A 15,577-nucleotide genomic window follows, 5' to 3' on the forward strand; every position below is an offset into this window, starting at 1 on the left:
CCCGCTGCCGGGCTCTGCCATACTAGCCATGCAGAGGCTTCGGCAGGCCCGGCAAGTTATCATGTGTATACTATGAGGACTAATAAAAATTATTATTATTATTATTATTATTATTATTATTATTATTATTATTATTATTATTATTATTATTATTATTATTATTATTATTATTATTATTATTATTATTATTATTATTATTATTATTATTATTATTATTATTGGTTGTTTGTAATGTCCTTCTACATTACAAACCAAACCAGAAAGACTCATCCGTCTAATATGTTTAAATTCAGGCCAGAGGATCCGTAATGCACCCTGGCCAATCCCCCGCCGTGTGTATGCGCCATCGAAATGATGTAGTGGTAGCTGGAGTGCCTCGCACGGATGTATACTTTAACGCGTACAGCGAGTTCCGGATCATAATTCGAACGTGTTGGCGTCAATGCCCTTTCCACTGCATTTCAGCCATGATTCCGGTGGTCTCGTCGAAGGTGGAAGTGGAGCAGGAACGAGGCAATACAGCTACTCTAGCGTAAAGTGTTCGTGCACTCTGTCAGCTGCTTATCATAGCGACTACTGCAGAAAACGCGGCGGCAGACATCCATTTGTGACACCACGTGAAGCCTTTCAGTATGGCAGTTGCTATCGGTGGCAAGTGTTGCGCTCCTTTTAATGCGTAAGCATTACTACCCTCACTTTCTCGAAGCCTGCCCGTCTGTTCTGTTATGCTGCCTCCCTTCGGAATCCTCCACCCACCAGCGTACCATAGTTGCCCTCCACCCAGGTTCACCGTCCAGAAGCACCCGCCCCCTTTCCCCTACAAACAACCCACCTCCATCTTACAAAAGCATCTCACCCACCACTAACCAGCCACTTGCCCCTCCAGACGCTTAAGCCACCGAGAAACCCACGCTGCTCTGGAACTAAAATTGACGGCGAAGTACAATTGGTGGATGCGATTGGGTGGATGTCAATGAGTAATTACTCCCTTATTACAAATCTACTCCACCTTGGGGGATTCCCCTAAACATTTGACCAACACTGTTCCCACTTCGAGTTATTGATCAATTTGCTCTCACCCTACCATAAGGTTGCCTTCCCGGTTAGCTCAATTGGTAGAGCGACTGCTCCGGTGAAGCGGTGGTTCCGGGTTCCAACCCCGGACCAGGACGAATTTTTCTTTAACTGCGAAGTTTCTGGGAAAGCTGTATAGCTTTCCTTTGTAGCCGTATGGCTGCGATTGGGTGGATGTCAATGGGTAATTACTTCCTTATTACAAGTACAATTAAATGCCGCAATAGCAAGGCGACCGTTGTAGAAGTGAAATTCACAACCAACACTGCTAAGGCAGATTTGTCACATCACCTCGTACTTTCCTTGAGTATTCCAAAGCTGAAAACCATGATCAGTGAGCGGGACAGCGATCTCAAAAGTGAGGAACCGAAAACTAGCTCGGCCCCAGCCGTCACACAGGAATTGGACAGTTTTAGGACAGCGTAGCGTTCGGTAGAACTTCCGTGCGCAATGCCGTTGAGACGCGCAGTCTTACGTTTCGTCGAGAAGAGTTATGGTACACCGCCAGAGTTATCAACTCAAGGCTTTTCATCGGTGCTTCAAAGGCATCATATACGTTTCTACTTACACAATGTTTATATCCCAATAAGCACTGAAAAGAAGATGAACCATACCTTATACGACGAATACTTTCGATTGTTAAAAGCAATATAATTTCAACAACGTATTAATTTATATAAGTAATATTTTACCAAGATGTGGTTACGTTACGGTATACGCGTGCAAAACCTAAGTTGCACACCACCGAACGTCGCTTCAGCTTGTTTTATGCGATAACCCCGTCCCAACTCAAATGAGAATCCCCGTTTCATCAATATTCCAATGCTTCATCCTGTCACCGTGTATTAGGCAAGATCGTTTTATTTCCATCATAATCTCAAAGCACGTTTTTGTAGGCCCCGTTCCTTTGCAGCTTCTTTATGTTTTCTTAATTGCAAAACTCCAATGTCCACAACGAACACGTATTTCCCTGACTGTAAAGAGTAACCGACTTCTTTCTGCAGGTACCCGAGCTATGTCAAAACTGTTCCTTCGCGCAAATTCTGGTGTGGATAGTGCGTAACAATTGGGTGCATCAAATGCTCAAGCTGCGACTGCCGTACGACAAGGACGGGTAAGTGGTTACTTTCCTTCTCACACAAGGTTCCTTTGCTTGATCACAGGGCAAAACACATCCGGTCCACCTAAGAACAGTGAATTAAAACAATAATCAAAACTTTTTGCTTAACGTGACGCCCTGTCAATTAATCTAATTATTGATTGCCACAGTGTTAATCGCGTGACGGGTTAACGTGCAGGCAATAAAGCTAGCCCTAACTCAAGTACTGTCGGGGGAAGAAGTATCCGGGACGCGAAAGCGCTGGGTGAATTCCATCCGGGCGCCGCCTGGTGGCCCGACACTCTGCGGTCATGACTGCGCGTGCCTCTTATCTGGTTTCCTTGCACCTGGCGCACGAAGCGATCCGCAGGACGAGTCGAGAAATTAGTGTGCCTCACGGTGGCTCAGTGGATATCGCACTCGGCTACTGAGCCGGAGGTCCCTGGTTCGAACCCGGCCACGGCGGCCTCGTTTTGATGGAGGCGACCCGCAAAAAGGCGACCGTTTGCTGTGCGATGTCAGTGTATATTAAAGTTCCCCAGGTGGTGGAAATTATTCAGAATCCCTTTACTACCGCACTTCTTTCTCTTTCTTCTTTCACTCCAACCTTCCTCCCTTCCCTTACGGCGCGGTTCGTGTGTCCACCGAGATGTGAGACAATAACGGCGCCATTTTCCTTTCCACAAAACCTTTTTTTTTGTTTCTCAAGGTGTGAACCGCTATTGTGTAAGATGTCGTCAACAACATCCCAGGCAAAAAAACGGTTCCTCCTTTGAATTTCGCTTGTGTGAACAACCATGCCCTTAGCGAACTTCAAAAAAGAGGCTTTGTTTGTAAATCATAGCGCATTGGTAACCCTGTACCATGGCAAGGCGGCTTGAGCGTGTGTTCGATATCGCTAGCGATAGCAGCGCTACAAGAGAAGATCATTACATCTAGCAGCGCGCCGCTGCGGACTGCCGCAGTATTGCTACGCGCGAAGAATTCGGACACACATAGTCGAGAACACCATGTGCAGTTTCGATACTACAGTGTCGAGCCACCAGATGTCGCAGCGACACATCCCAGACACAGATGACTCAGCGACAGGTGGTCCATGCAGGCTTCCTATTTCAGCGGGTGATAGGCGCTCTGGGCACTTTCGTCCCTGATAGTGCACTGAATAACACGTGTAAAGAGACGCCGCGCACACTTCACCTCTTGGCCTCTTTTTTTTTCTGTTTTTTTTTTGCATTCTGAAATGCTTACTTTTCTTTCCCACCGCAGTTGGATCATTGGACCTGCTGTCGTGAACGCCTTTTACTCCCCAACCAACAACGAAATGGGTAAGAACACGTAACGTATACAGCGACACCTGTGGGATAGCTCTTTGCATTTCGATGCGCATATGGATGTTAGAAATGTCTCTTTTGAAACGGGGTGGCGAATGGTGCCACCGTGCTGGGTATTTCCTTATTTGATATGTTTCTCTCACCAACCTATAACGTTTCACAGTATTATCTATAAATTTGCCATCTTTCGCTGCATGAAAATTTTATTGGCTTCTAAGTTTTCCCATGTTTATTCTTGAACTTTTATCCTTACGTCACCTCCCCTGCTTTTGAGCCAACAACCTTCCGATCGCTTTTTGCTGACGTCTACCGCAGATTCAGTCAGATTACACTCGTTGACTCTAAAGCCTGGGGTTTCAGGGACAGCGGCTGTGCCTGTATCGACATATAGATGGATACTGTCACATTCTAGTAAAATACATATGTTCAATTGTTTCTACGGATTTACCACTCCCTGCATACGTGTCATCTTCTTGGTCAAATTTATTCGTGTAGCGTCGTGTTCTAAGACACCCTGATCTCGCTTAAAAGTGTAGGGCTCTGCCTATGAAGTTGTCATCGAAAGATTCCCTCTTTATTTGCCTTTTCCATTTTCTATGCAGGACTAGAGCACGTTCTCTTTCAATTGGTTTTATCCAGTGCTAATCATCTGGGTTTTTTCACTGTGTGTTTTCACTGTCAACCTCCGCACTGGTTTCCTTCATACTTACTGTTTACTGTCCTAGTCCTTTTCCGTCATTGTGAGTGAATGTTTTTCCTACGCAATTTTCTCAGGCATTATTCGCAGAAATGTTTACTCTGAACTTCCAGTATTGCTAAGGATACACATCTCATGCCCCCTTGTACTGCCTCATTTGTGGTCTGATCGTGGGAACCTAATGCTAATCTGTCAGCAGTTCGCTGGTTTATTTATAGCACCGACTGAACTGCTGCCCTTAAGCACAAAACCGGATTCCCAAAAGCAATTCCTGGCACCATTATTCCTTTCCAAATGATTCTCAGTCCTTCATACCTACTGTACCATCATTCTCTCCACCTTCTTCCTTTCCCTCACGGCGCGGTTGATGTTAAATTGGTAAATTGGTTTTTGAGGAAAGGAAATGGCGCAGTATCTGTCTCACATATCTCGGCGGACACCAGCACCGCGGCTGATGTTCCGCCAAGAATTGAGACGATTACTGCGTCATGAATGCCTCACATCCATGTACACTTTAGTCAATTCTCCTTGTTTTTTTCTGTTAGTTAATTGTCTGACATTTTAAAAACTTTGATCACCAAAAAACCACCTTGTCCTAAAAAGTTAGCCCTTCTAAGCCCGCAATGTCTTCTTTAAGTACAATTTTTCAATCATACCATTGAAGTTTGGAATTCCTTAGCAGGCAACATCCATTCTTTACCATTAAAAGAATTCTTACACGCCTGTTCCTAATGTTGTGTGATTGCTTTTTGCTCATCCGCCGTACTAAAACTTGGGAAAACGACCGTACGTGGGTCGTGGCATCTCAGAATCTTTAAGGTTGGTTCGCATGGGGGTTACTGTGAAAGAATTTACATTAAATTCGTTGATCGTAACCTCATCAGCTCCCCACGTCCTCCCCTTGTTCGATTACAAACATTCGATGAAAAAATTCACAGTGGCATCTAATTTCTTTGCATGTTAGCAATACGACAGCATTAGCAGCTGCTCATGTTTTTAGCTGTAAGTGACGCCACTTGCCTACAGACGATGGGAAGTATCCGGTCTGGTGACATCAGACAAGGAAGAGCTGCCTTTTCCTCCCAAGCCCCACTAATCACTTCCGTCAAAGGCATCAACGGCTTCGAATACTATCGCATTGTCAAAATGTAGTGGGATTAGATGTCCCTGTGTTTTTTATCCTTCATATAAGAGCCAAAACCATCTGCTACAAACTGGAAGGAAAAGAAGACCCACGGCGCACAATAAACTGGAGAAATAAGACATTTGCACCATTCACCTTGCAGTGTACCCTTCAGGAATTCTTCAAGGCGTCTTCTACCAGCACGGACTGCCGCGGTGAGCCACAGGATTCTTTCGAGTGTTAATAACCTTTAGTCTCAGCTTGCGCTCTATAACAAAAGCTCACACTATTCTGCTGAAATCTAGATTTATCACAATCAACAGCGCAGTGGTTGTGGCAATGACTGCATGATAACAAAATGTCCTCATTTTGAGCTGGTATTCATACATTTCAACGCAGTAGTGTGTTCAACAATTGCAAAACTGCAAGAAGAAAAACGGTTTTCCTCCAGACTTTAGGTATACGTTAAAGCTTCCGCATCGACTAAAATGCTGCACCATTTTCATGGCGCTGGACAACTTTCCTATTCTTTAAAGCTATATTTACCATTTTGATTATTGCCGATTAGTTATCAAACAGGGAGCCGGACGGAATGAAAAAATACTAGCCGCTACCTTACACGGCGCCTAACCATTCATTCACTTCATTTCAATTCAGAATACTGATTCATTTTAGCTCAGACAATTTCCAAGTACACGCGATGAAGCAAACGCTCATGGTTGCATTTGCTGCGCTCATCGTTTCATCTGGTGCAACAGAGGTGTTGCCTTTCTGCCCCACAGTAGAAAGTTCTGTTGTAGCTACAGACCACCCTGTAGCGTGTCTTCTGTATGTCGCCATAACATAGCCTCTGTGTTGTCTCAACACCCTCGGTGTTGTAGTCTCAACAGAACGTTTTGTTGTCTGTTTTGTGTCTTCTGTCTTTTGTCGTCACTACAGAGCTGCTGTAGCCTCAACACAACGTTCTGTTGTCGCGACAGAAGGTTCTGTTGACACGACAGAAACCTGTGTAGCGCTACAGAAATTTCTGTCTCGCATCAAATTCTTTTGCGCAACAATTCTTCTCCCCCTTTCTAATGGCACACGTACTCACTAGCATACTGTTTTAAGGCAACGCATATACTACGTTCGCCTTTGTTCGCCAAGGAGCAACGCGGTTTCGGGGTCAAAAGGTTGCGCGCTCTCCTCGCAGTCTGAATGTTCTGGGTTCAAGTCGAGTATATTCGTAAGAAATTTTGTTCCTCTATGATACCGCAGTGACGTCATCTAAGATTTTGGAGACCACTACTGCTGGTTAATGTCGGCGATGGGTTTCGTTGCCGATAACCAGTGTAATACTTTCGCATTGAAACACTTTCAAAATCATGGACTGGTTGTCCTGACTATAGATATCAGTAAATGGTGACGCTTATGTGAAGAGTACCTTCATTTCGCCCACAGCTCACTCAACTTTGGAGCCATCGGCATGGTGGTTGGGCACGAAATGACACACGGCTTTGACGACACGGGTGAGTAGTATGAGGAGGCCCACTGAGAAATTTCTCACATGCTTCTCTTATTTGATTAAACGTCGTCGTCAAGTACGTCTTATTAATGGATTGTCGATTGAAACTTGAAACAAAAAAAAATGCTTTCCATCCATTAGCAATGTGGCATATTATGCGCAGTTATGCCTGTCGCCTAACTGCATTTGCCTAGATCTCATTCACTGAATCCCCGAGGCGTATTAAGACCTTTCACATGAAAACATAAGAAGATTTCTACAATCACGTTTACTGTAGCCATCTCATAGTGTGCCCATGCGGATTCAGTGCTTTTAACACACACTTTTGCATACCACTGCTGTTAATAGACACCTTTAGCATGCCATGTATCGTGTTATCGTTACCGGCAACAAGATACCGAGTACCGAGTACCAGAGCCCACGCGCTGCCAATGCGCGTGCGCAAATCGCCTCCACGGCGCCAGATGGCGCCAGGTACCCGGCAGCTGCGCGCGCCTGCAGCATTGGGACCAATCAGTGCGTGCTCTCCGGCTCTGGGCGGCCTCTCGGTACTTCAGTAACAGTAATGGCAACACGGTACACGGTACACGGTATGCTAAGATGTCTAATGAATGGTTTGACCTAAACCTGACATGTGATTCTAAGTGAAACTCACAGCAAAGATGTCCACTATGTATTCGATGTAAATTCAGTAATGATCATTTGACCTTCCTTAACGTCAAGAGCTGCTACTTATGCTTATTCGCCACCCGCCCGTGAAGGAAGCCAGTTCGACGCTGAGGGTGCACTGAAACAGTGGTGGACAAACACTACCCGCGCCCATTTTGAGAAGAGAGCTGAGTGCTTCGAATACCAGTACGGAAACATCACTGATCAAGCGGCCAACATGTCGGTGAGAGTTCGCAACGTTTGCTGTCCCTGCACGTTCATGGCCTGCACTGCACGTGCATTCTGAAGGGAGGCATGCAGAAGAGTGCAGTGGGGACTAGTTGGTATACGACATTCGCCAACATAAACTGCGCAAAGGACGGGACACAGAAACGAAGCACACGGGGCTGCACACAAACCCATGCCTCTCGTTTTTGCATCGGGTTACAGACAACTAACCTAAAGAAAGAGGGGCTCTAAACTGGAGAATAACACAGCACGGCACAAGCGCTTCCTGCGACGTCCGGTATCTGATGTCTGCACACAAGTAAACACAGGATGCGTGCGTCCACTAAGCGCAGATGAGTTCAAGCTTGTGTTCATTGTGCGAGAGCATAACTTCATGAATGGTTCTTATCCCAGCACGATTGGGGTTACAACATTTTACACTACAAGTGTAATCTGTAGGTTTAAACTCGATATTGTCTGGCCGAGATAGAGTGGAATAATTACCTCAGGCTGATTCTCTAGGCTTTCACATTTGTTATGCATGAAACCACCTCACGTCCAACCAGATTGTGTTAAATGGTAGGATGTTAGGTAGCCGCGCATTTGCTGCAAATCTTTGCACGCCTTGGCGACGAAGTAAAAACGAAGACGAAGTAAAAGGTCCATTTTTTTTCTCACCCCATGCAGCTTAATGGCAAAAACACAGTGGGCGAAAATATAGCCGACAACGGCGGCCTTCGAATGGCCTTCAAGGTAAGTTTCACTGTGACCTCCCACGTTGTAAGTGTAAATGAAAAGAAAACCCTCCCTTCAATTGATATACAATGCTGACAGCCATCTTACTTTTCAATTCTTATGCCATAACTGAAATCGGTTTTTGAAGAAAGAAAATGACGCAGTAATTGTCTCATGTATCTCGGTGAACAGCCGAACCGCGCCCTAAAAGAAAGGGAGGTAGGTGGGAGTGAAAGAAGAAAGAGAGAAAGGGGCCGTAGTCGAGATCTCTGGAAAAATTTCGACTACCTGGGGATCTTTAACGTGCACTGACATCGCACTGTACACGGGAGCTTTTTACGCTTCGCCTACATCCGAACGCGGCCATAGTATTTCTGTATGTGGCGTTAGTAGTTGTGGGAAGTAGAAAATCCGTCATGCTATGAGAACACCGTAGGCGAGGCTTAGTAACCCACCGGCGGCATGTGATTGTTTTTCTTCAACGTTTTAGTCAGTTATCTTTCAGCCAAAAAATAATTAAGCTATTTATTGCCGATATGTAAAACCACAAAGTAAAGAAAGAGAAACATTCTCTTATGCGTTCTTTGCTTTATATGACTGTTGGCTTGATATCTCCAATCCTAATGAGCATGTGTGTGTGTGTGTGTGCGTGCGTGTTTGTGTGTGTGCGTGTGCGTGTGTGTGTGTGTGTGTGTGTGTGTGTGTGTGTGTGTGTGTGTGTGTGTGTGTGTGTGTGTGTGTGTGTGTGTGTGTGTGTGTGTTTGTGTGTGTGTGTTTTTTTTCCTTTGCCAGTGATTGCCTGCAGTCAGCTGGATATGTACAAAGCTATCTCACATAAAACAATTATCCCATTTTGCAGGCGTACAACAGACTGCTAAAAGACGAATGTGCAAACAATGACACTCGCTTACCGGGCCTGGAGCACCTGTCCGGAAAAAAGCTGTTCTTCCTCTCAAACGCGATGGTACGTGCATTCTTGTTCCGTCACTTTTCCGACCAGTGCCCTTTCCCAAGTCCTCCTTTCTGATAGATCGAGGATGCGCATAAGTTATGGGCGTCGCTATGTGCGCAGGTATGGTGCAGCAACATCCGGCCAGGGTATCTAAGGCAGCTGATCCAGTACGACACACACAGCCCTGCCCAGTACAGGTAAGTACCAGCTGCGGCACTTCGAAATAACGCGGCGTGTGGGAAACCAAATTATCTGAAATCTTTTGCATCCATTTCCATGTTGATCAGCGTAGCAACAGCTCTCACCGATTTATCACACTTCAGTCAATATCGCCATCAATCAGTTTTCATTTGCAGCGAAAGTGGGCGGAAGGCATCAGAAGAAGGAGCTGCGACAAGCTGGACTGCCTTCTGGGCCCTATGATATATTTCCTAAGGCGTTTTACAGAGTGTGCTGTATCTCGTATCCTGGGACAAACTTCAGCGAGATCACTGAAGCCAGTTCGGTTCGAAAGGGGGGAGAGCCCTTTGGAACGTTAAGCCTCATAAAATAAACCTTCTTCCTTAACGCCGTTATTTTTAGTAGAAAGCAAAATCTGCTAAAAACGTGAGCTGTTTAAGGCGTTCACGCCGTTCCGCTTGCAACCGCAGTTAGAGGTGCACTAAAGAGGAATCTTAACTTCTCTTTTTATCGCGGGAATTCGGTCTACACGTTCCGAAATTTCATCAAGTTATTAAGGCGAAAGCCTTTAATGCCTCATTCTGTCGTGACCAAGGAATATTAGCAAGTGTGTCCGCGTTTCGGCGTCACTACTTAAAGCTTAAAGAAACAACTGTGTCGAAGCTGGTAATCGAACCAGGGCCTCTGGCATTTGAAGAGGAGACGCTACCAATCCGCCACGAAAGCTCAGGGTTTGAGCATGAATAAAGGCGCATGTAGTGAATGCATGGGTTTCAGAAATAAAGTAAAGGAAATTAAAAAATAAAAGAAAAGATTAATAAAAGATTAAAGAGAAGAAAAGAAACAAAAATAAAAGCTAAGTGCACACAAATAATAAAAATAAATAACAAAAAAATACTAACAGTGCGCCAGGAAACGCTTTCGCCTTGCAGCACTTTAGAGAGCCAAAGTGCCCCCTGAATTTTTTGTTCTGTGCGGCCAATTTCGGTAATTTAAATCAGATTACACGCCCCGGCTCCCACCTTTTTTTTCTTTTTGAGCTCACTGCTGAAGGTAGGAGGAGATAACTAACGCAAAGTTCCTCTCAGGCAATCGCGTGGCGGCTTCGCTTTCGCTGTTTTGTTTTTTTTAGGTTTCCGTGAATAAATAGGTCTAGTCAGAGACTACATAGCTGCAAATTAGGCCCACGGAAATAAAAATACGTGTGGATCCTCCTTTCGACGATCGCTACGTATCACTCCGCCGATGACAACGGCAAGAAGCCGCGGGATTGGCTGAAAGGTTGGTTGACTCCTCCTACCGTCAGCGGTGAGTTCGAAAAAAGGTGGGAGCCGGGACGTTTAATCTGATTTAAATTAGGGAACTCGACGACACAGGAAAATCATTCGAAGTTTCTAAGAATGCTCGAAACGTGTAGATCGTGTTCCCGCGGTAAAATGACGAGTTCAGATTCCTCTTTAGTGCAACTTTAATTTTTAAAGCTTCATACGTTGTTCAAACTGCTTCCGGTGATGACGAAGATGTTAATCAGTGCACGTTGAAGACCCCCAAGTGGTCGAAATTTCCAGAGCCCTCCACTACGGCGTCCCTCATGCCTGAGTCGGTTTGGGACATTACACCCTATATAAGCCATAAGCCTTCCTTTTCGGCTTGCCTCTGGACCATATTTTCGTCATTTAATTTTTTGTTTACGGATACTATATCTCTGATGATAGCGAGTGGGGGAGGGGAGATAAATGTGCAGAAATAAGTTCTAAGAATTCCCCAAATATGCACTGTGAAAGCACAGTAAAAACAGGTCGGCAGCAAATCACACAGTCCAAAAATTATTTCAAAGCCAGAACACGAGTTGGTACACGAAGGAAGTTCCAAAATCTATAGCGCATGGAGAAAAAACTGTATTTGAACAAGTAAGTACGAGGACTGAAAGCTGTAATGTTTAGTAGATGGTAGCTTCTTAATAGTGTTGGTTAGAAAATTTTAATCTGTAGCAAAGTAACTCAAATCACGAAGGGTTAATTAATGAACTTTGAACACTCAGTGCGGTGACGTGAGGAAAACGAAATGAGCCCAAGGTCAGACCGACGAGGGGTCGATTAATGAATGCTTATTAAGAGAGAATGTGCAAGCAAAGACAGCTCTAATAAACTGAAGACAACGCAATAAAATTACGGCATAAGCACTTTGAAGGAAATCTAATATCTGTTTCTTTTTTCTTCAGAGTCAATGTGCCGATGTCTAACATGCAAGCCTTCAGCACCATATTCAAGTGCTCGGCAAATTCTACGATGAACGCGACGGAACGGTGCACTCTTTGGTGAGCCTGACTCACACAGGAAGAAACGCTTTTTGCTGTTTCTGCAAAAATAAATTCCTTCATGGTTTTCCTGCTTGGAGTTTATTTATTTTGTCATTGCTCGCTATTTACATATCGCCGCGGAAAATTATGCAGCGCCAATTTAGACAAACGAAAGACAGCATTGGTGAGAAGCAAAAACACGCTTTACGCTCAAATTTATCCTGTTCGTAACTATCTACGTAATGCAAAAATTTTATTATTTCCAAAACTGCGTGGCATGAAGCTTTTCAGACTCTGCGAGAAAAGTAGTTCAAATTCCTTAAACTATCATCAGATGAGGAAAGTCAACAGTCACTGAAACCAAGGAGCATAGGGGATGTCCTTTTTTAATTGGTGGTTTTTCATCAATGGGTCAATTATCTCATAACGATCGAGCACCTCTTTCCAATCCCTTGTCAACTTATCATCGGATGGGCTGTTTAAAGCGAACGGAAGCTGAAGACAAGATAATTTACAGAATTTCTTCTTAAGTTGTGAGAATTTTTCAGCGTTCTTGGGCATTAAGTAACGGCACATCTATGCATGAGTTTATACAGAAAGGAAGGCCCGAGACCGTGTTGGGTGGGAGGTGTATAAAATCTAATTCAAGGTGTACGTTTCGTGCTCTTGAAACAATCTGGGATACACACGGAGGACTTTGCAGGACTGTTACATTTTCGCTACTATGGTTTTGCACACTATTATAGCGCCAAAGTCGTCTGCGCGCGGGCTTAGCGTGGGGCATACAGTTCCTTACTATTACTTAGAGGGAAAGCTAGTGCCCCGTCTATGGGAATTTGCATGGAGCCCCCTCAAGACCACTTCAGCCGCCATGGGTGCTCTAAGCATCATGGGCCGTTGAGCTACCGACTGCAGAACCACAACTTTTGGCCAAAAAATCATGCAAAAATTAAAGTTGTTTGATAATCATGAATGCCCAAACATTCATTATCCTGTCTTTAAATTGCAACAAACGAGCAGAAAAACATGTAAATGCAAAGTTTGTCCAAAATAAGAGATGGCTTGCTCTCCTATTGGCCAAATGTTGCAGACTAGAGAAACTAATACTTCGTGCTGCACACTTTAAAAAGAAATATGTTTTTAAAAAATGTTGCTTAAACACTATAGAAGGTTTTTTAATGACATTTCGGAAAATTGAAACCTTTTATTGGCGTCGTGTGCTGTTGCAATTTCGCTACTATGGCTTTTGCACACTACGTTCGCGCCAAAGTCGTCTGAACGCGCAATTTGCTCTTCACTGAAGCAGCCCATATGCGCGCACGCACGGAGAACAGCGTTTACGGAATGGAACATCTCACCCAGGCAGCATAACAGCACTGTTCGAAGGTCTGGCAATCATTGGCAGAAACTGGCATGAACGATGGTTCTACACTGGCATTTAGGCTGAGCGATACGATACTGACACATTTGGCGAACTTTCAGGCCAGTCTGGGAACAACGTTTGGCGGCCGTTCGAGCAACCAACGCAGGCCTGGCATTCGTTCCGCGACATGGGCCAATGAAGGCCTCAGACTGGCTTTTCATACTGGTATCCAGCTTTCGAACATTGGTATGCAGGTTCCAAACACTGGTATCCAGCTTTCGAACATTGGTATCCTGCTTTCGAAAATTGGCACATGCAACATAACCCACTGACCAGTGACCGGCACTGTGGATGTACCACTCTACATAGCAAATATTCATAAAAGAGAGTGCTGAAGAATTCCTGGAAAAAGACCTGTTTATTGCATCGAGTTACAAGGATCACGCTTCAACCGCACGCAGGATGGCTTGCGCTACCACCAGCCACCCTGGAGAGTAAAGGAAAGGAGGGCCTAAGAGCATGGTGACAGAGGCTGTGGGAAAATCATTTATTTTCAAGTTTTCTGCATACTGATATTTCAGGTTGGACAACGCAGCTCGGCAAGCTGCCGTGGCACGGCTAAGGCATCCCTAAAGTGTTTAACGGAGCTGTCCTCCAGTGAACTGATCAGTCATATCGGAAGTAATCGTTGCACTCCTTTTGCAAGAGGACTGTTGCACTGCATTCAAACACATTCCTCGTAAAGCTCATGCACGATGATCTCACGATGCGTTGAGCCTGCAAAGAGATGCATGATGTCATGATGAGCCTAATTATGGCCGCCACAGGTGTGAAACACAGTCTGCGTGAAGACACTCGCAGCATATTTTGCAGGATAATTTATCTTTTATGCTTAAGAACTAACGCCACATTAATTGCACAAAGTGAAATTTAACTTACTAAACTTGCCTTGTACCATGGTTCTTCTTTAGTTTAATGCGACGTGTCGCACTCCCAGTAAACATATTCAATGCGACGAAAGCAAATCAATGTGATTTGAATATAGCAAATTGATGTAATATTTTAACATAATAACTCGTATCTCTAAATTGCGAGCTCATTTTTTATTTGTAGCATTTATTATTTGTAGGTTGTAGCATCTCTTCCACATGGACGTAAAAACATTTTTGATCAGTTTTTTTTAATGGGGTTAAAGGTACGGCCTGCGATTTTTAGAGAAACACGCTGAACGAAAGAAACTCATAAAAAAATTAGCAGTTCATCTTAGTCGCTTCGAATTCATAATGGTGGTTCAACAGCGTAAACACACACAGACCAAGAAAGAGACAAGACACGCAAACAGAAGCGCCGCAGGAAGGAGAGCTTCTCCGTCTACATTCGCTTCGAATGCCTGCAATATGGGATTCGAAACTGCGACTTGAAAACCACACAGAAAGACTCGTCTGATAGTACAGAATAAAGCCCTTTTTCCACTGAGAGACAACTTCGGCAAAAGCTTTAACCAGAAATTGCGTATTTTCTATTTCGCCTGCAAGTGTGGAATACAAAAAGAAACAGGGGCATGGAAAACACGGAAGCATCAAAGTATTGTTACAAAGCCGTAGGAAAAGCATCATGCTGGCACCCGAAAACTTTGAAGTGAAAAAACGTGGAGCTTCGAGATGGATTTCATCAAAACGGCTTCAGACACTGGCGCATTTTGTGTGGCAAGGCTTCTGTTAGTTCAAGATGGCTTGAAATGAGACCATAATATAACAAAAATATAAAGGAATATATAAAATATTATGCAAGCAGAATCCGCGCTCTTTCATAGTTTTGTGTACCGTGCATGTGGTAAACAAGCCAGGTTAACGGGCGTCTAACACCAGCTGTCAGTCGATTCATTCGCCGGTCTTCGACGATTCCTCAAATTCTTTGTTGGTGAGGAAATTTCGCGCAAAAAAAACAAAAACAAACAAAAGCGTGTTGAATTGCGGTTCGCAACTACTACCGATGGTTTTCATCAATAAAGGTGATGTTCGAAAGCAAAAAATATTTGCGAGTATATAAGCACACATGAGCAAGAGCTACATAGCAAGAGTTATCGCAAGAGATATATATAGCTCTTGCTCACGACTTTCCCTCTATAGGTAATAGTAAGAAACTCTATTTGATTGTAAAACATTTTATTCGCCGGAAAAAGCTTGGTAAGAGGTCGTGTTAAGTGGTCGAGAGTACATAGCCCTCGAAGACTTTGTCTGCCCACTCCACCGGCAAAACTTGCGTTCTGGGGTCAGAGCTAGCCAGCACGGTCTCCCACCGCTCGAGAGAAGGAGCGGTAACTAGATCACCCGGAGGTGGCTCT

General features: G+C 44.4%; 1 protein-coding gene across 10 annotated transcripts in view; it reads left to right on the plus strand.

Moving 5' to 3' along the window:
- LOC149366071 (membrane metallo-endopeptidase-like 1) overlaps positions 1-11,957 on the plus strand; it is a 77,366-nt gene extending 65,409 nt beyond the window's left edge. For all 10 annotated transcript variants that reach the window (XM_089548118.1, XM_089548086.1, XM_089548078.1 and 7 more), the window contains 9 exons: positions 2,079-2,188; positions 3,440-3,498; positions 5,488-5,539; positions 6,765-6,832; positions 7,590-7,720; positions 8,392-8,457; positions 9,299-9,403; positions 9,512-9,588; positions 11,793-11,957. In XM_089548118.1, coding sequence (XP_089404244.1) covers positions 2,079-2,188; positions 3,440-3,498; positions 5,488-5,539; positions 6,765-6,832; positions 7,590-7,720; positions 8,392-8,457; positions 9,299-9,403; positions 9,512-9,588; positions 11,793-11,892 — 768 coding nt within the window. In that variant the 3' untranslated portion in view covers positions 11,893-11,957. The remainder of the gene's footprint in view (positions 1-2,078; positions 2,189-3,439; positions 3,499-5,487; positions 5,540-6,764; positions 6,833-7,589; positions 7,721-8,391; positions 8,458-9,298; positions 9,404-9,511; positions 9,589-11,792) is intronic.
- The last annotated feature ends 3,620 nt before the right edge of the window (positions 11,958-15,577 follow it).

Source organism: Amblyomma mixtum, chromosome 1 (genome assembly GCF_055824585.1).
Source record: "Amblyomma mixtum isolate Tamu chromosome 1, ASM5582458v1, whole genome shotgun sequence".
Taxonomy (NCBI): domain Eukaryota; kingdom Metazoa; phylum Arthropoda; class Arachnida; order Ixodida; family Ixodidae; genus Amblyomma; species Amblyomma mixtum.